At 37.4% G+C, this 19,073-nt stretch overlaps 3 protein-coding genes across 4 annotated transcripts; 2 read left to right on the top strand and 1 right to left on the bottom strand.

The window, feature by feature from the left end:
• The first annotated feature begins 94 nt into the window (after window positions 1-94).
• On the top strand, window positions 95-5,077 carry LOC131769650 (calcium uniporter protein, mitochondrial). The gene is made up of 6 exons (XM_059085391.2): window positions 95-209; window positions 440-515; window positions 2,692-2,970; window positions 3,752-3,843; window positions 4,399-4,671; window positions 4,744-5,077. Exons 1-6 carry the CDS (start codon window positions 153-155, stop codon window positions 4,966-4,968), a joined length of 1,002 nt encoding a protein of 333 aa, XP_058941374.2. The 5' UTR covers window positions 95-152; the 3' UTR covers window positions 4,969-5,077.
• A 1,275-nt stretch (window positions 5,078-6,352) lies between these two features.
• LOC131769669 (somatostatin receptor type 4-like) lies at window positions 6,353-10,654 on the top strand. The gene is made up of 2 exons (XM_059085414.2): window positions 6,353-6,731; window positions 8,735-10,654. Exon 2 carries the CDS (start codon window positions 8,744-8,746, stop codon window positions 9,704-9,706), a length of 963 nt encoding a protein of 320 aa, XP_058941397.1. The 5' UTR covers window positions 6,353-6,731; window positions 8,735-8,743; the 3' UTR covers window positions 9,707-10,654.
• On the bottom strand, window positions 10,627-18,961 carry LOC131769649 (somatostatin receptor type 5-like). 2 transcript variants are annotated; one of them, XM_059085389.2, is made up of 3 exons: window positions 18,854-18,961; window positions 13,879-13,961; window positions 10,627-12,711 (listed from the first exon to the last, which is right to left on the bottom strand). In XM_059085389.2, the coding sequence occupies exon 3, from the start codon at window positions 12,681-12,683 to the stop codon at window positions 11,625-11,627; it is 1,059 nt and encodes a 352-aa protein (XP_058941372.2). In that variant the 5' UTR covers window positions 12,684-12,711; window positions 13,879-13,961; window positions 18,854-18,961; the 3' UTR covers window positions 10,627-11,624. The 2 variants fall into 2 exon arrangements, with proteins under 2 accessions (XP_058941372.2, XP_058941373.2); XM_059085390.2 differs by lacking the exon at window positions 13,879-13,961 and having other exon boundaries at window positions 18,854-18,922.
• Window positions 18,962-19,073: the final 112 nt, after the last annotated feature.

Genomic DNA, 19,073 nt, shown 5'->3' with positions numbered 1-19,073 from the left:
ATGAAAAAATAATATGTTTGTTTTTCAATCATCGACAAAGAAAATGTCAAAAAAGAATAGAACACCATATAAGTATTTCCCTTGGGTAAAATCTTTCCAACCTACCCCTCCTACAGAATGTGCATATTTCATGTGATCAAAAGGCGTTTGACATGGCAGGGACGTTGAGGCTCTCTCGATCTTCATCGATCGCTCTGTTTAGTTTTAAGGTAAATCACCGAAACCTAAAACCGTACTTTTTTTCCCTAAAATCCACTGCTATCTTTCTGTTTCCTGTCTGCTATGTATAAACTCTACCATTCTCTTATCAATTTGTGAAAATTATTTTACGTTGTCAACACCATTGAAAATGTGAATTCGAATATTCGAAATCTTTGTAGTACTTTTGGTCGTGAAGGTGATACTGTTATCCTTGCACGTGTGTGCATTTTTTCTTCAGGGAGCACGTCTAAATAAGAGCGTCTGGAATAAGATACCGAAGCACTGGATTTTCGTTTCTGCGCTATGTAGAAGCGGTAAGTTGACACTTGTTTGCCTTGTAGCTGTCGGAAGAATTGAAATCATTTTTATCGCCGAGAAATGGACTTGTGTTATTGAAGCCTCTTTATATTAAAGTGGTATTTCTTACGGGGAAAAAAGGGAAATCGTAGCCTTGTTGATCGAGTACGTGCGAAGAATGTGATCATACCACTTGAACCGGTAGTTGTTTACGTAGTATTTCCTGCTGGCATATCATAACCCATTCTGGAGAGTAAATTTTTTAAGTATCTCTTATGAATACGAACTCCTTCTGTAATTCTTTCTGGTGGAAAAGGGTAAGTGATCAGTCCATGTAGTTATTTTAAAAGTGGTAGAACACAGGCAGATCACTCTAAGGGTGCGAAAATCAGGGCAAGCTCTTTAAATTTGTAAACAACAGCCTCTATTTGGCGCGAAAATAAATAAACATTAGCCTCCATTTGGTGCTTAAATATCTGACAACAATAACGATGAACGCACCTTGGATTGAGATGGTTAATAGCCAACTAGGCACATAGAGCGAAAGTGTCTATGACCACTATCATGTTTTATTAAATTTCATTAACATGAGTCCAAATTTGGAGCTTTTTTCAGCTCCACAACTGTTGGTGTGGTGCATTTCCATTTTAAGGTGACTCCTAATATAAGCTGATAGCCAGAGTTGAGTTATCACTAGAAATGCAATATTCAAAGTTGAAAGTTTAACAGATAAACAATAGCCTCCATTTGGCACAAAAATATACTAAACAATAGCCACCATTTGGCATGGGAATGTGCTTGTGTGAGATCTGTTGCAAAATGCGAACAGTTTTTCAAGAGCAAAGTTAAAGAAAAACTGCAACCCTTAAAGAACTGATAATGTCAAGAACAAATATAAAAACTTATAATCCATCAGTTATTGTTGCTTGCATGCAATTGGTCCAAATGCAGTACATGACCAAGTATTCCCAAGCTGAAACTGGGGAATATGCAGTGATATACCCCAAATAATATTTCCCAATTTCCCATCCTTACATCCATTATGATGATAGTCTTCTTTTAAGTTTTAATTCAAGATAAAAGAGTGCCAAGCTGTTGTTACAGGGACATTTTTTTTACACAAATTGGTACTTGAGATCACTGAAAAGTAAACATACCACACAGTAAACAGTACACTGTTTGTAAATATTTTGTCCTGTGCATTGCAAAAATATTTGATGGATCATGAACAAAGTAGTCTCCACTTAGCACTAAAAAATAATTGAATATTGGTCCAAGGACACAATCATTCCTCACACCTCACAGTCTTCCTTAAACTTCTCACTCAGCTAACTGTTTACATCTTGGACTGCATAATATCCATGGACAAATATCAGAGGATATTTTTGCACCAAGTAGAGGCTACTGTTTTTATATTTCAGCACCAAATGGGAAAATGTGAGTGACCAAGATTGGGTGGTTGGTTTTAGTTTTGCAACTGATTGGCTTGGCCAGTCACACAAGTTTTCAGGACCAATCAAATAGGGAAGTAAAACAAATCCATTGCAATCCTGTATTACATTTGATACTCAATTGAAAATTGCTATATCCTCAGTCCAAGTTTTACCTCACTGTATGTTTGGGGCATGAGGGAAATGTACAATAAACTTATTTGAAAAAAGCAAAGTACAGCTGCACCTCGATTATCTGGACCTCAAATATTTAGTTTTTTTGATTATCCAGACTCACTTGTCTGGTCCCATTTTTTCATGCATATTTATTAGTCACATGTGATATCTGTAAAAATTCTTCCCCATCAAACAAAGCAAAGGTACTGAGACAATGTCAACACTATTTAATTAATCCAGTTGAAAAGAATGATACAATTAGTGGCATGAACAGACTGTAGCAGCTTGAAACAAACTACTTTGCATTTTAGGTTGCAAGATGTTGTTATCATAATACTTCTTTTAATAGGAAAATTTTAGCAATGGTGCACAATGATTTAAGAATGTGCTTTAATTCTAGCATAAAATTAATTGAATGTTATGAGGACAGTTTTAACTTTTGGCTCATGAATTTATATATTTGTTATTAACAGGATTATTCAGCCCAGTTCCCACAAGTCCAAATAATTGAGCTTTAACAGTAAAAGGTTAAGATGCTGAACAAAGTGGATATATTTTCTGGTCACCCAAATGTTTTTTTCAACAGATAAGGTTTCTGTGGGTTTTAAAAGTGGTTTTCCCGTCATTTTACTTCCTTTACCATCAAGGAGGGAACAGTGTGAATTTGTTCTACGCCCACTGACACACACAGTTAAAGACTTCTTGGAAAACATACAAAAAGAAGACAAGGGAATTGAAAGAGCTACAGTTTACAATGTAGATGGCTCTAGAATTTCTGGAAGCACAGGAGTTGATGTGTTACTGCAGTCTGATTTTAAAGTGGTTTTGAATGACAACTCATATTTTGTATCAGTACCAGATGAGAGTAAGTGCTATTTAGACACACTAAGGATTAATAATTATCATTATTATATTACAGAAATGTTGGTTTAGCCATCCTCACAATTAAGCCTTTTTTCTGTGTTCAAGGAAACATCCTTCTCTACATATATAGCAGTGAGAATTGTAGTACCTCAACTGTATTCGGCACTGTTTTGCAGTAATTGCTTAGAGTTTGCTTAGGGTTAGGGTTAGGGGAATCTGAAAATGTTCCATATGTTTACTTCAGGTGAACTTAATTGAAGTTCTCCTGGACCATGTCACTAGAGCTTGTCATACTTTCTGTAGCATAAAGTGATCAAGAATATAGTTTGCTCTAAATGGCAGTCCATCCAAAGTCCCCCCTTCCCCACTCTCAAGGATCCCCCCTCCACTTTCAAGGATTTGTCCCTCTTTTCTGTTAATTGGCTAGTTTGCTTGAAGTATATAGTGCTGGTTAAGGAGAAGCACTAAAGGATCAAAATATCATGTTTAGGAACACAACAGCCAGCTTTCAAACCCAAACCTTCGGATCCTGTGTCCAAGGTGCTAACCACTGGGCAACTGTGTTTCCCAATTTAAAAATATCATTGTCTTCCTAAGGATTAACAACTAACTTTAAGAGAACAAGAGTGGAATTAGGAGGAAGTTATACAGAGTTTACTATCTAAACCAAGCAAATAGTACAGAGAGTGGAGATTCAAGGCTCCTGCCAATAGTATTTGACTGCTTTGGAGAGTACATTTCACTGATTTTCATCAATTTAATTCTTTTGCTCTCTTTTGTAGCCAAACCTCCAATTGGTGACTTTAAAACAGTTGCACATGTTAAAACCTTGGTCCACCAGTTGTACAGTGCTATGAACATAGAGCAACATCAGGTATGTGGCACTTTTTTCCCGCATACTTTAAGTCTTTATTATATAAAACAAATAGATTCCAAGTTGCCGTGCGTCTGTTGAGTAATAGATCACAGAGGACGTCAAAATGTGGTAAGAACATCAGTGACACACTCGGCTGCGCCTCGTGTGCCACTTTTTTGTTCTTACTAAATTTTGACGTCATCTGTGATCTATTACTGAACAGACGCACGGCAACTTGGAATCTGTTTGTTAAGTGGATTCACTGTCTTTCATTTGTCTACTTCACTATTATATTGTATACCAAAACTGGGAAGTATGGATAAATGACTTGGTTGATTATTTACATTAATATAAAAACTCCTCTGAGAAACTTATTGATTAACTTAATTACCCTGTTAAAAATACATGAGGCCAAGTAAAGACAATTTCTTGTGAAAATAAGTTTGTTTGCATGGTAATGAAAAATGCTTTTCGTGTCAATTGATTCACACTGGTCCTCATTAAAAAAAATTGCAGTTTCTGTATAGCTCAATATCGGAGCTGTTTTTTTTTGTTTTGTTTTTTTGTTTTCAGCTGGAAAAAGAACGTTATTTGATGGCAGAGCTGGAAAAACTTCAACTAGAACTAAAGCCTATGGAAGACATCAAAGCCGAAATCGACCGCAAGTCAGCTCAACGAACCAATATTGTAGTGTGGGGTGGGCTGGGGTACATGGCATTCCAGTTTGGTCTGTTAGCAAGATTGACTTGGTGGGAGTACTCTTGGGATATCATGGAACCTGTAACTTATTTTGTGGGATATGGAACTGCCATGGCTTGCTACGCTTACTTTGTGTTGACAAGACAGGTAAGAAATGGTCACCATCGCAGCTGTATACATGAATGTCTCTCGAACACGTTTTTTGTTTTTTTTTTTCAGGAATTCCTTTACCCCGACGCCAGAGATAGGCAGTTTTTACTGTTTTTCCACAAGCTTTCAAAGAGGAAAGTATTTGATATTAGGCGATACAACGAAATTAAAGATGCTATACTAAAAATTGAAGCAGATTTACAAGTTCTGCGCAGTCCGTTGTTCTTACATTTGCCTGAAAATGCTCGGATGGAGCTGTTGGAGAAAATTTCTCAGAAGGAGGATGAAAAATAACTTTGAGATAGAAATATTCCGTTTAAACCCGAAGTGAGGTGTACTTTTTTTTTGTAATCTTCCATGGACTGTGGCGAAATAATTATAATAAAAATAATTCTTAATTTGAGTGTCAACATATAAATTAATCTTTAATTAAAATTAACAACTCACACTAAGACCAAACCTTGCACCTTTTGACCCTTTATATTGACGAGCATCAAATTTCTCCTTACAATATCACCTTGAATCAAACATTAAGGTCGCAAGAATAACTGAAATGATCAACTTAAGAAGCTCGACTGTCAAACAAGTTCTCCTTTGTTAGCAACTTACGAAATGCGGAAAGAACAGAATGGAATGTATGTATACTGATGCTACTGCGTGTAGGGTTAAACAATTGTGGGTTTTGCAAACTGGGGAACATGTACCAAAGGTCCTGGTTGCAGTCATAGCCGGGGTCTTTATTTTCCTGTGCATTCTCGGGCTAGATGAATGATTGGTGCTAGTGAACTGTCAGGAAAATCCAGGTGGACATGGTAAGAAGTAGAGTGGCAAGGGAAAAGGAGGGGGAGGGGGGTACCTTGCAGTAGACCAACATCTCATCTAGGAAATATGATATTCATAATCAGCTAATTCTTGAGAAACTGAGGAAAAGCTTAACAGCTATGCTTTGCTCCAACTTACTGTGAGCACTTACTTTGTCAATGCATGATTAAGCATGAGCCTGGAAAGTAAACACATCGGTCAAACGGTCAGTCCATGAGCAAATATTGGAGTGGCCCTACATCGTGCAGTGACAGTTTTTAGATCCAAGCTGTATACAAGGGGTTAAAACAACTGCACAATTTTGTAAATCGCGGTGCGTTAAAACGAATAATTTTTTAATAAAATACAAGTATTCACTATAAGAATTTTAAGCTTACTTTTTGTGGAAAGTGAAAACTCTAACAAACGTTCTATCGATACTTTACTAAGGTGGTTTTGGCACAAAGTTCATAGGAGTCAGTCACCTCGAGAGATTTTGGAAATTCATATCATGCATGAATTTTTGCCATAAATATGTGCTCAAAATTTGTCGTCACGTTTAGATTTTCGTTAATAATAAATGCTATATCAACAACTTCTTGGAAACCTTTAACTAAAACTCCATGTCGCAACTTTAAGTAGATGAGGACAGGAAAAATATTTCCACGAAAGAAGTGCATAACACCCTTGGGGGAAATAATCTAGATGCGATATTTGAAGACATGGCTTTCTATCACGAGCCCATCCATAGTGTTTACGACTTACCTTCCCACTTCGTTCTATTTTTGTAGGTTTACTTTAGAATGAACAAAACCATCTAAAATTGTTCATATTTTTTTATGTTTTTCACAACATCATTTACTCCGCATGGCATAGACACTAGGCGTCATCGAAGTCAGGCACGTGATGTGATGAGTACGAAAGAGCCATCTCATGCTGCCTGGAGAAACCTCTGGATGCTACGCGCGATATGGACGGCGTTTAACTGCATGAAATTCCATTTTTGCCTTTCGTCCGTTTTTTGATGCATAAATCTACGCAAAAGGAATGGCAAATATCAAAGGGATTCCAATTTCAGATACGCCTTGGGGACTGATCTTAATCTGGGTGTTTTTCCCGTTCAGGTGTCTCAGTGACGGTAACAGCTGGGAAGCTTTATTCCTGTTTTTGAGCTTAGCTAAAGCTTAGAGTCTACGCCAATCGAGCAAATCAGCATTAGTAGCCAAGTGCGTCCACAAGTCCTACAGTCCTAGAAGGTGAGTAAGCTGTGTGACTTAACTAGATAAACGTTTTTGGCTTACTCAGAAAAATCTCTTTGAACTTAGTCTTGTTCCATTGAGTTCCCTGGTTATTACAAGATCAAGATTACTGTTGGAAAAGCTCATCCATGAACATCGATTGATCACCAGGGAAATCGGAGATGTCAACCCAGCTCGCTTTGTGCTTATAAACATGTCTTATCCTGTATTTTACTATTTTTTAAAGTTATGATTCTAAACTTTTTAAACACGCTCAGCCTTGACATAAATAATTTCTAAAGTGCTACAACTTTTAGAAAGAAGTTGAAAATAAACCCTCTTACCACAGCCTTACGTTAGCACGATTCCCCTTTCACTTTTTTCTTTCCTATAGTAACGACATTTGCCTGTCCCTTAGTTTTTTTCTCGCTTTTGTCATTAGATTTTTGCTAACATTCCACGGTCGTTCCATAACCATTCTAAGTAATGTTTATGATGTATAAGTAATTTAAAAGTTAAATGCCTTTATTTCGTTTCCTCGTTGTTTTCCCATAGTCTTTTTCTACATCGAATCTGCAATTTACAGACATATTAAAAATTTGGAGAGCGAGAAACCAAATAAACAGTTGTTTGCCTGTGCCGCCCCACTGTCCTGCCTTGTCGAAGCTCAAATTCTTCTTCCAGTTTACGTAATTTTGCTCTAAATTTGATGGCGTATTCTCCGAAAGCTAATGCTCAATCTTGCAGCAATTTCTGTTATCTTATTAGTTTTCTTTCAATGCATCACTTACTGAACAAGAAAGTAATTATCTGCTAGTTTGATTCTAAAACAACTGAGACCAAAGTGATGGACTGCTTTGCAATATGCTGCAAATGAATTTAAACATTTAAACATCGTCGGCTACATGATTACCATGGAATAGGTCTTAAACTGTAGTCAGAACCGCTCTCGAGACAATTGTGAGACTTCTCTGTGTTGATCAACAAGAGAAATACTAGTATGTAGGCAGCTAAACATATGTTGTATTCATGCCTTAATGTCTGATCTTAGCTAATTGAATATCTCTCACATTGTTTGGATCTGTTGGCCGGATGCACACAGCTGATTTGCTTCGCCACTCTGGTTGTTTTTTTCATCCTGTGTGGTAAAAATATACGATCTGAGTGACACTTCCGCATCTGTTCTCATAATTTCGTGAGATGTTTTCATTTTTATTGTTAAGCTGTAAAAACCCAAACCGGAAAAAAAGTGATTAAATGAAAAAGTTATCAAAAGATGCTGAAAAAGTTTCAACTGGTTATCTAAAGTGTTTATAAAAAAGAGAGTTACCTCCACATTTTTTTCCGTAGGGACAAAGGGTTGTTTTTTTATTTTTCAAAGACCTGACTTCATGAAAATTCATAGGGGAAAGTTGCTTTGAATGTCAATGTACTGGATTTTGCCTGTAGAATTTCAGTTTCCAAGTATCGCGTTGTATAATTGTGAGAGATAAAACAGGGAAGAAAAGAGGTTTATCAGAGCAAAAAAGGGGAAAAACTGTTTACCCAGGCTCTGGCCTTTTTTCCAGCTCATAAAATTTAAAACTCAAGTAGAAGATTGTTGTTTTGATCGCATTCATTTGTTTTGACTATACGCAGGGGTTAGTCATCTGAAAAACCACCTCAAAATGTGTTCGTGCCTATCATTGATACGTACTCGTAAACTTACATAAATTGTCTCGTGCAATTTGAACTAAATATGCACTCGTAAATTTTTTAAAAGAATATAAATTGGTTACTACAGCGACAAAAGGTTAATTAAGAGTGAAAAAAAACCACAATTCTTTTCATAAGAAAGTTTACCAAAATCTTTTGTCTAAGATTAATTATTCCTCAGCAAAATGTTGCCGATCTCTTAAAAATAGAAATTTATCTTTAAAAACTTTACTTTAAGCACTTTTTATGCCCTCCTTATTTTTTCTTTTTTTTTGTTTTCTTTTTTTTTTTTTCATTTTCTTTTTCATCGTTATCCATTTTCCTAGCGGCGCAAAATGGAAGGATCAGATAACTCCAGTGGTACTGTAGCTTTATCGTTAGCGCCAAGCGAAGTCATAGCTTGGTGCGTTATTTTCGGCGTGGAAGCCTTGGTGGCCATTACAAGCAACGTGGCCACAATCGCTATATTCCTCACTAACAAGCGAATCCGGGCTCAAACGTCCATCCTCCTGGTTAATTTAGCTGTAGCTGATTTGCTGGTGGCCACAGTGCCCATACCTGGGTGGGTGTACTTCTTTGGAGCTCAAGCCAACCTCTGGGCAGACAGCACTCATCTGGCTGGTCACATCACCTACTCTGCCCTGGATATTGGAGGAGCTTTTGCTTCTGTTACCAATCATGGCTGCATCGCTGTAGAACGACTTATAGCCACGCTGTTACCTTTCAAATACAGAAGCAGTAAAAGGATAATCACCACACAGCTCATTATTGTGGTATGGATGTGTGCAGTGTGCATCCCTGTGGTGACTCTGGTTGGTTTCCATGTCCTTCATTCCAACATGGTTGCTTTTTTTGTTTGGATGCCATTCCTTACTGTGCTGCTTCTGGTCATCACTGTGTCCTATTCCATCCTGTTGGGCAGAATGAAATGGCTGGCACGTAATCTTCATGATCATGAGGGAACTGAGCAGCGTAACCATCGCTTCACTGTCACCGCCTTGATGGTCACTGTAGTGTCCTTACTAGCGTGGTTGCCTTTCATGATTATGAGTGCCATCAACCTGGTGGCGCAAACCATCAGTCATGACGTCCGACTCGTGAGCATGGTCAAACTCCTGCACTTCTTCAACTCCATCTGTAGTATTTTCATCTACTGGTTTCGGATCCCTAATTTCAAGGCCGCTGCTTACGCCTTGGTGTTCCGTCGCCATGGGATGGAACAGCCTGAGCGACACAGGGCATTATTTCAAAGTAGGAGGTCAAACAGTTGCCGTGACACAGCTACAACCGCTCTCTAAAGATGCCTCTCCTTTCATTACATTGCCAATAGGTATTCACCCTACAAAGGTCTTTTAATTCCCTTTTATCTGATTGCACTATGTGCCGCAGACGGATGGAAATTGTACGTCTCTGTGTGATTCATTTCTAACAAGAAATCTACGACCCGAAAAGTACTAAGTGAAGATCTAGTTTTAAATGAGGTTATTTCAATTAGTAACTTCCCCATTAGAGACATCTAAAACGGTATCTGTTAAAGTGAAGGGGAACATCGGTATGTGAAATATTTGCTTCGTAGTTAGCATAGGGACAATGAAACATTAAGAACAAGGGTAGTGGCGTACAAAAGTTCCTTGTTGCGCTAGCGCACAGCTAAGAAAAACTGGAGAGAGAGGCTACCGTACACATAGAAAACTTTGTGTGAGTTTTATTTTGCGGAATGGCGATTTTTCTATTTCTTTTTTTCGGGACCAAATCTTTGTGGCTTAAGCTATTAAAATGTAACCTGGAAACTACTGATTTTCGCGATTTGAGTTTCAGAAGAAAAGAAATGAACAGGGAGGGAGGGAGGCACGATATTCATAACTTTTATTACTTGTTGAGTTAACACACATTATACTTCTCGGACACCTTTCTTTTGATTCTATTATAGTAATTTTCAATTGAGTGTCGAAAGTAATCCAAGATTGAAATGTTTTTGCTTTACTTTCACTGTGATTGGCCCAGAAAACTTGCACCACTCCCTCAAACAATCAGATCCAAAACTAAAACCAATCACGACTTGGTCGCTCGCGTTTTCCCGCGCTTTAGGCAGTTTGTTTATTCTTACCTTGAGTTACCATTGGCTCTTGAGTCGACTTAAAGGTATTTTCCTTTCTTCTGATTTGTCGATCTTGGTTTTACGACATTCAATCGAAAACGCTCTAAGCCTTGGAAGGTCATACTTACCAACCATTAAGGAGTAACGAAGCAGCAAAATCTTTTTGCTGCTTTGTTGCTCCTTAAGGGTTAGCTTTACTTACTCTTGCCTACTCCCCTGGAGTTTTTTTTAATTGTGTTAAAGGCATACAGCACTATCATTAACATTATTATTTGTCGTCATCATTTTCATTTTAGCGGGAATTACTTTATACTTATGGAGGACAATCTGCCATATCTGCGAAAAATTAAACCCGAAGAGTTTTTACGCCACATGGCATGCCTCATAAGTTCATTACAGTATTTCAAGCGCGTTCTTTATTGATAAGGTTCAAGATGACTAAAAATTTTACACGCCCTAAGATTACTAAAACAACTTAATTACATTTCAAGTGTCACTTTGACTTACAAATGACTATTAAGTCATTAAAAGTTAGTTTTTTTGTACACATTGAGGTACACGGACCAGTATTCTGTTGAGTACGTTATTTGTTGAAGAGAAAAAGGCTATGTTAAGCCTAAAAACACGGTGTGCCCGAGTCCTCGTTTTCCTGTCACCCCAAATGTGAAATCATGACTTCTAAAATTAAAAGCAGAAAAAGAGGATTCCACAATAAAGATGATCAAGCGCGAAGAGCCCTTTCAGTTCGGCCATCAAAGTAAAAAAACAAAACAAAAAAAAAAAAAACAGAGCCAACCAGAGAAAAATTCAACACCACGAAGAACCAATAAAAAAGTCACATGCAAAAGACCTACAGCGCGGAAAGAAGACGATGACAAAGTGTGGCCATGGTCGATCGAGGCGAGGTGAGGCAGATCCAGCGCAGTACAAGATTGGGCAACAGCCAAGGAAAATTAATTTCGTAAAGCTACTTATGTGAATCTTCTCCTGGCCTTTCACTCGAATGAAAAAAAGGATAAACTTCGAGTTCTTCTCTGTGTAAATCCACTGTAACAGTTTGAAAGGAATGAAAGAAAAGCCAGAGGTAAATCTGATTCGAAGTTTGTTTATTTGAATCATCAAAACTTTTCAGTGTCTCCCAGGTCAGTAAGTAGAACCGAGACTTCCTGGGGATTACCTTTTCTCCAGGTCACTGTGGTATTTTTGCTTTTAGTGGGCGTACTCAATTCATCCTTTTGTGTTTTGCATCGAGGTGATCGAGAGGTACTTTGAACATCTTCAGTAACGCTGCGCTGACAGCTGGCGGCGCCTTTCCTCTGCCTAGAACTCGTGCAGAAAATTCGAACTACCGAGCTGCGAAACTCTGGCATCCTTAAGCTGTAAACTAAAGGATTAACGAAGGAGTTTCCATAGTGAAGTACTTTGGAAAAATAAAAAAAATTGAAACTAAAATTAACCGATGAAAACACGAACAGAACGTTAACAATAACAAAAGGAAGCCAGGCTGCAAGCGAGGTGAGTGTCACAATAAACAATGTCAAAGCTAGTTTGTTTTCATACTCGCTCGACTTTTGACGAATGAACCTTCTTTTCGATTTGATTCGGCGCCATATTGTCAAATACGAGACACTTATCACAATACAGAGCACGCTCAGCAGAGACATGGATACATAGGTTGCGATTTTCATGGAGTTAAGCACAAAATTACTCACAAGGCAAACGACTGTGGTGGTCGAAGCAACAGACCAAATCAACGCGATGGAAAACAAATAATTTCGCGAACTGAGACCGCGATAACCAACTGGAACCAAAGCGGCGTAGACACGTTCAAGAGAAATCACTGTAAGAGTTGTCAGAGATGCAAATCCAAGAAGAACATCCAGCCCGAACAAAGTTATATCCAAAGCCAGTCCCCAGTGAATGTTCCAAAAGGACATTTCGGCTCCTAGGTAAGCTAAATATAAAGGCAAAGGAAAAGCGCCGACTAACATGTCTGCTACGGAAAGATTAGTAAGCAGCATGAATTTACTTTTTCTCGAGGATTTGCTTGAGACAAATGCCAAAATAGTGATAAGATTACCACATACAATGATAAACGCTTCGATACAGAAGATCACGAACCATGGATGTGCCCTCGTGCTCGCAGGTGAAGGTATCGTGGTGTTACTCCAATTCATTTTTTTTCTTGAATTTGTTAAAGATCCCCTGTGAAAAAAGAAACAAAATTGGCATTGAGTTCTCTTTGTTTCCCGTAAAACACAGCGTTGGTCGGTTAAAAGGAATTGATTACGGAATTTAAGTTGTGGGAAATATAATACGCTCTAAGACAAGAAGAATAAATTGTTAACATCCGAATGGCCTGGCGGGGCGGCCAAAAGTTGAAATATCAATTTACCAATATTAAGGAGCGGCCAATGCAGGCAATTGTATGTTTCTTACTTTGATCGAAGACAATATATGACTTTCATTGACGGTAACTCTCTCGCATGAGAAATCTAATCAAATAAAGAATATTCTCAAAAGTTATAAGCCTCCTTTTAATTATGCATTCAATAGCAGCCGTTGCTGTTTGACACAAGGCCCAAAAGGTGAAAGTAACGTGAAAATTACAAAATGAAGTAATGAGCATCATTGAAATGTTTCTTCGAACATTTAAAAACAAACCCTGGCAAAAAATCGTTTGTAAAATTTATGCTATTTAATAAATTTTCTTCTTAAACTTGAATTATTGTATTTTCCTCCAGCAAAATTTGTTGATTTAAAATCATTGGTTATGACGTGGTACGGTTTGTCTGTGTTCTTGGCTGGCCGCTTATTAACTATTGAAGCCCAAATTGAACTTGTTCTTCACGAAAACAGGGATTATCGAGCAGAACCCACTCACAATTTTACGAAAAAATTTTAAAACAAGTGTAGAAAGCTGCACATACGACGCACAGACAATATATATATATATAAAATAAATGTATCTCTTAGAATTTCTTTTACACGTTGAAGAATGTTAAATCTTGCACGTCTTTTTATTTGATTTGTAGTGACCCAATATATGACTACTTCAGGTTTCGATTGTTTTTCATGATGCATTTCTTGATAATTAAACATCCTCCGTTGTTATGTATTGGAGTAAGGGTATTCGTGAATAATCTATTTTAGAGGTAGCGGAGAAATGGTCTATCCTTAGTAAACTTAGTAAACTTTGTTTCCGAGGGAATTAAGATATATTCTACCTCTTAGATTGTGTTTTGATCATTGCGTTTTATTAGAAGGAAATCTGTTATCAGCAAATATTGGATGACTTCTGGCCAAACTAACATAGTCAAAATACAATTGAATATAAAAGCCATGTTGGGAATGCAATAATCAATGGCTCACCGTCTTCTGACCAATGATAACGAACCAGATATCGCCCAAGGTTTTCAAACTGCACAGCGAGGACTGCGTCACTTAAAATGAACCTGTGGAAATTCGCGGTTTAATTGAAATCCGCCGCACAAACTTAGTTAAAAACCTGATCAATAAAACTGACTTCATGAAACTTTGTATGTGATAAAGTACCGCATAGTTTACGGTGAGTTACGTAACCAGAAATCGCTTTAAAGAAGAACTTATTCTGTAAGCCCTGTAGTTCTGAGTAGTCTTTGCACCTTACGAAAGTAAATATAAATTCAAAGCAGACCTTATCGTTTCAACGAATTAAAGCAACCCGATCGCATAATTAACTTTTGTCATCGTTATTTACCTAATTAATACCCCTGGGAAACCTCTTAACACAAGGCATTATAATCACGATCGTTGAAATAATGCTTCTTTTTTTCATAAAACTAAAAAGAGTTCTTTCGAATGGGCCTATAATTAAAAATTTCATTACGATGGTTTTTAGTGGGATAAAGAGACGATGAAAGATTCATTTCATCTTCACTCGGATCTTGATCGGGTCACGTTCTCACCGCACGTTTGTGTTAATAAGCCGACAGTCAGTATCGAAATCGTATGGTCTTGGTAGTAGTACTTTCTATTGATTTGCTTATTTTCTGACTAAATAACGATGGATCAGGCCTGACAAAACAAGGATTTGACCATGTCTCCCAACCTAAAAAAATCACAAAAGAGGGCCTGAAATGAACTCCAGACCCAATCAGATTTTGAAACAGTATCTCACAATACCAGTGCAATTCTCCAAAAATAACTGAGCTATGAAGAAAATGACACTGGTGAAAAATCGTTTTTCCTGACAATTCTTTAAAGAAATGTGGACCATATAAGGTGCAGGAGCCTAGGGTTAACGTCGGAAACGAAACATCTCTGTTGCTTGGAAGCCCTTAGTAATGGGCAGCACCTCTAGTTTATATGTTTTCAACTTTTTGTAACCACGACTTAAAGAACGTGTAAATTGAACTTGTGTATTTCGTTTCAGCCTGGCCTGTTGCTAATCTCACTAACATGTGGGACATAACTTAGAGACTGTACTAAAGCAAAATTGACTGCGCTGGTCATGGAATCTGAACAAAGAGAAAGATTTTTGATATTTCCCCCCTCCATGAAGGCAGGATCAAGAAGAAGGTTGACTGTTTATCGAGTCAAACCGACTATGATCATTTAAGCCATTGTCAGCTCCTTCTTCAAAATCCAAGATCTCCCTCTTAGCTTAAATACGTCTACTTATATACATATATAATAATTAACGTATCTTGCGTTATTTTGACGCCGCTTAAAGTCCTCCGGACAAATGATAATTACTAAATGACCTGGAGACGAGTCTTTACCCAAAACACTTAATTACCCCCGATATTCAAAAGTGATTACTGAGGAACCCTCCTCAGAAATCGCGTGAAAAGATTGCTGAAAGCGATTTAAATCTCATTCTCCTTCAATGTTTCTTAAATTTAAAGATCATCCAATTGGTTTCAGGCTGTAAAAGTCACGCGCTGTGAACTTTCTATGGTTGACGAAGAAACTTCAAGCGTAATGTTCTTAGACTCGGGTGAAGCAGATTCATCTACCTTTGAAATTGTAGTCGATAACAGTACAGACATTTTTGAATGTGAATCACTTAAACTTGTGTTTGAAGAATTTCCAGAAAATAAAACTTAGAATTTCGAAATGGAGTGTGATAAAAAGGACTTGAAATGACAGAATTGAGATGACATAAATGAGCCCAAGAAAATAAACCTTTCAATATTTAGAGAACATAAGCAAGAGGTAATTGTGAATAATTTCCCATGCGACCTCGATTTTGCACTTATTTCAAAAGGAAAACGACATCCCTGCTGAACCTCATAAGGCACCTTTCACGGGTAAACTTTTTTCAACTCAAAGTGAGCTGAATTGCAATAAGCGAAGATTTATAAGCTTCTTGAATTTATCCCATCGAATTCTGCGGATGCATTTGTGCGTTGAATGAATTTATTTCATAATCGTTAATTACTGCAAAGTCAGTTTAGCACTAAAATTGAAGCACCAAGAAAGCCAATGTTGTCTAAAAGCAACTATCATTAACTGCGCAGTGAATTTTGTTTTTTAACAGGTCTTATCATTGCCTTAAGCTGATCCTATCAAAGACGCCGGAATAATTGTATTTTGATTCATACATTAGTATAGGATGTTCCGGCTGGAATAAGCCAGAGAACTCAAACATGCCGCACACTCTACTGAAGCGAAGTTCACTCTTTTTTTTTTTGTCTTCTGAATTGGTAATATCGTTCCATTTGTTCAACTAAATGACCTTCTTTATAATGACCTACTTTGTTATTCATACCTTATTAAAGACGTGATCAAATTTTGAATTTTTCCAGCAGCTCTTTGGAGTAGTGGTGCAAAAATTGACGGAATCAAGCTCCAACTGGCTCATATCGTAAACTCGTCCTCTTCTTGCGATAAGATCCAGATGTTTTAATATTTTCCACATCCTTTTTCTTTTTTGTCTTTTCGATATGAATCGTTACATTGCTTGTAAATACCTAACTCCGCCGGTTGCTTTCAAGTTAACAGTCGTTTAAAATATTCAACAGATTTATCTGAGACCCTTGACTATTGAGATGGAAATTTTAAGGATTTAAAATTGATTTCCTGAACTGAGAATGGTTGTTGAGAATTCTAGTGGAGGTCTTTAATTTAAGACCGCCGACTGTGAAAAAATGAGATTTGAACAAATTAAGAAAAGCGACAGAAGCAATTACATTAGTTGACATCAACTTCATTCTACCAATTTCAAACTAAGTTTTGTTAATAGATGTGGGCTGTTTCGAGCAAAAGAAAAATTTTGACAGAGAAAAAACTCCAAACTCTGGGAATAATTCCAGTTTTTAAGTATTTGACATAGCTCTGCATTTAATGGACAATATAGATATTCTATCCTGCACTTGAACACAGACAAATTATTCGGCACTGTATTTGTTTTTGAAAATAAATTGGAGTCGGTGTTCGCCCAGCAAATACACACGAAGGATACCAAACGTATCCACAAAAGTACATAAACTGTCGCTTGATTCCAATGTGCTGTGTTTTCTAGATTATTTTCTGATGGTAGGTATGAAGTATTCATTAACATGTTAATAAGGGTTTGCTAGTTGCAGAGGTCGCGGAACAGCAGTCAAGCACAGCCCAAAAGAAAATATTTTGGGCGGGCAGTGGGGGAGGAGGCTTAGTCATCGTTATCGAAGTATACCACCAGCTTCCTTACCTATTCCGTGATGTAATCTTATCACAAATCGTTTTATCAGAATGGCACACTAAACTGCTACTCTGCAAGACACTTTTTGTTTTGAATAAATGTCCACTAATACAATGTTAAAAATCAATCACAGATGCACTGGACAAAGAACATTTTGGGATTTCAATAAGGCATGCACTTGGCTTGGTGAAGGTTGAGCCCACCCCCCGCCCCTTACGCTCCGCCACCCCGTCCTGTTGGAGCGTAGAGCTAGTTTCGTTTTACATAGTAACCATATTGAAGGATTATTAGCCTGCGTGGCTCAATAAGCCTTGCAAGGCTTGCAAAATCAGCCAAATTATTTTTCACTACGCAATTGAGAAGAAAAGTGCAGCTTCATTTTCCTTACCTTTATGTTTTGCCCTTGTTGTCAATTTTAACGATCACTGAAAGTTCGTTGTTGTTCTTCTTTTCTCGGTTCAAACTTCAAAATCGATCAGTTTCAACAGTACGAAATATATCCGCCGTACATGTTGGACAACTATTAATTATTCTACCATAAACCCGATCCTGTAGTAAGTTCGCATGCATTTGCCTGTGAAGGGGAACTATTTGCGGTAAGAGAGAGTCAGGATATTGTTAACCAACCGACAATTACTTTGCCTGTTCAGATAAATGGCACGATCAGGTAAGAGTGATTGAATGATGACAACGAACTGATTTGCCTGAAATTATTCGCTCCATTGGACTCGTCCATGATTTTGGCACAAAGTGCTTTTTTCACTTATTATTGACACAGGTAAGAATTAACAAAAACAGCCTGAGTTCTATACTCGAATTCTGATAGGAAAATGTCTGCTGTCGGATGAACCATACAAACTCCATTAACGCACGAAAAAAAAGTGACTTATACTTAAGTTCGGCTTGTCAGCCAAATCTTTTCAATTATAACGTGCAATCAGAAGATTTGCTCCATAGTGAAAAATGATATATCGGTAATGACAGCAGAAGTCAGTTTGACAATTGTATGGTATCATGTGTATATCTATTACTGCTCAGAACCCCTGATGAGCGCAAAGCCAAAACCTAAATTGACTGAGAACTCAAGTCACAGGAAAAATTTCAAAATCGTATTTAAACCTTGTTGAATTGATCCATCGCATTATTTGTGATAGGTAAACAACGAATGAAATTACCCCAGAATGAAGGAAATTTTTTGAGTTAAAACATTTTTTCACAATTTAATACACGTAAAAAGGCAAAAGCGTCCACAATTTTCAATGAAAAGATTAATACCGATTTTACTTAAACAAGCTGAGAAACTTTGGCCGTTTTCAGTTCAAGGTACCTACAAGTGATCCACAGTTTTGAACATGGAAACCGAGGCGTCGATAAATGGAATTTTTTTCGCGCCCAAGTGGCAGGTGTGAATAGTAATATGTTAGATGATACGGAAAAAGAGTACCGATAGAAAACTCGAAGTTACCTTAATAACATCGCAATCCTAAATTCTTAACAGCTTTGAAATTTTTTGCTGAACATTTGATCAACTTACATCTTTCATGATTTGCATTTTTTGAACAGTTTTAGAGAATTAGCTATCATGTAGGAGCAGTTTCGCTGCATCTCAGATTAAGTGAGCATTATTTGGTATCAAATAAATTAAAGGGATTAAACTCAAGGCAACTTTACACTGACCTTTCTATTCCTTCCAAACCAAGATGCCAGTAGTTTAAAAAAGCTTTCTAATTGTAGCAGCTTTCCAATCAGTAGTGGAAGGATTGAGATTTCCCCATTACCTTATTTATATAACACAGTGCACTCACAGTTGACATGGACAAAACAGCAAATAAAATGGTTTTACTCTAATGAAGAGATCAAACACCCCACTGCCAAAAAGTAATTAATGGGTGCAAAT

This window comes from Pocillopora verrucosa, chromosome 3 (genome assembly GCF_036669915.1).
Source record: "Pocillopora verrucosa isolate sample1 chromosome 3, ASM3666991v2, whole genome shotgun sequence".
NCBI lineage: Eukaryota > Metazoa > Cnidaria > Anthozoa > Scleractinia > Pocilloporidae > Pocillopora > Pocillopora verrucosa.
Note: the sequence above shows the minus strand (reverse complement) of the source record. Positions and strands in the feature narration are given on the sequence as shown.

Coding starts and splice junctions, on each gene's coding strand:
- LOC131769669 (XM_059085414.2), top strand. CDS start 8,744: ATGGAAGGATCAGATAACTCCAGTGGTACTGTAGCTTTATCGTTAGCG.
- LOC131769649 (XM_059085389.2), bottom strand. CDS start 12,683: ATGAATTGGAGTAACACCACGATACCTTCACCTGCGAGCACGAGGGCA.
- LOC131769650 (XM_059085391.2), top strand. CDS start 153: ATGGCAGGGACGTTGAGGCTCTCTCGATCTTCATCGATCGCTCTGTTT. Junction 2,971..3,751: donor TGTATCAGTACCAGATGAGA/GTAAGTGCTATT, acceptor TCTCTTTTGTAG/CCAAACCTCCAATTGGTGAC. Junction 4,672..4,743: donor ACTTTGTGTTGACAAGACAG/GTAAGAAATGGT, acceptor TTTTTTTTTCAG/GAATTCCTTTACCCCGACGC.